At 36.0% G+C, this 819-nt stretch overlaps 1 protein-coding gene across 1 annotated transcript; it reads right to left on the bottom strand.

Moving 5' to 3' along the window:
• Positions 1-123: 123 nt before the first annotated feature.
• Positions 124-753, bottom strand: LOC135532269 (cytochrome P450 2K3-like; the record flags this gene model as incomplete). The annotated part of the gene is made up of 2 exons (XM_064959858.1): positions 124-360; positions 546-753. Coding segments are annotated over 2 exons (414 nt in total), but the record flags the coding sequence as incomplete, so codon positions are not given.
• Positions 754-819: the final 66 nt, after the last annotated feature.

The raw sequence follows: 819 nt of genomic DNA, 5'->3' as shown, positions 1-819 counted from the left end.
AGTGTTTGTTCTTTGTTTAGTGTTCAATACTTCTGTGAGCTGGTGTGTTTTCCCTACGTTGAAATATTTTGTTGTTTCTATGTACATATGTACATATTCATTTGCAAGAATTCATAACAGGCGTCTGTTTCCTAGTTTTATTGATTGCAGACATTTAAAAAATACAGTGAAAACAAAATGGTCTGAATAAGCAGACTACCTGAATTGATGCAGAACCTGAAAGGTAAACATTCTCCTTGGCCCTGTACGCCATGCCTTTGAATTGTGGGTCAGTGTATTCAAACCTGCTGCCGTAGACAATGGCCGAGATTATGTTGGAGACGGCATAAAGCACAGGCTGGGTGGTGTCAAATGCCTTACCTGTAATGGACAAAACATTTAATTAATTACAAAATAAGCTTTCCAGAACCCACACAATCACTTAGCTCTTTACTAATAATGTGGTTTAATATAGCCTGATTTTTAACCAGGCAATCAAACCTAGGCATCCCTGAAAATACATCATACTACTTCTACTACTAGTGTAGAGATACTGATTCTCTTACCCTCATGTTTTTCCAACACTTCAATCAGGTAGGGGATTTCCTCTAAAATTTTCTCCTCACTCCCTTTCTTGCCCATCCCAAAGTCTCTAAGGTTTGTCATGGCAAAGCGCCTCATCTCTTTCCATGAGTCTCCATTGGCAAACAGAATCCCTGTAGAGAATGTAGTTTGTTTCCATGACAATTCAAAGTAATAATAATAAATAAATGACTATAATATGCCATTTCATAATGAGCATATACCATATATATATATATATATATATATATATGATTT

The sequence above is a fragment of the Oncorhynchus masou genome, unplaced genomic scaffold, assembly GCF_036934945.1.
Source record: "Oncorhynchus masou masou isolate Uvic2021 unplaced genomic scaffold, UVic_Omas_1.1 unplaced_scaffold_17938, whole genome shotgun sequence".
Lineage (NCBI taxonomy): Eukaryota > Metazoa > Chordata > Actinopteri > Salmoniformes > Salmonidae > Oncorhynchus > Oncorhynchus masou.
The sequence above is the reverse complement of the archived record's forward strand: the minus strand, read 5'-3'. Positions and strand labels throughout refer to the sequence as shown.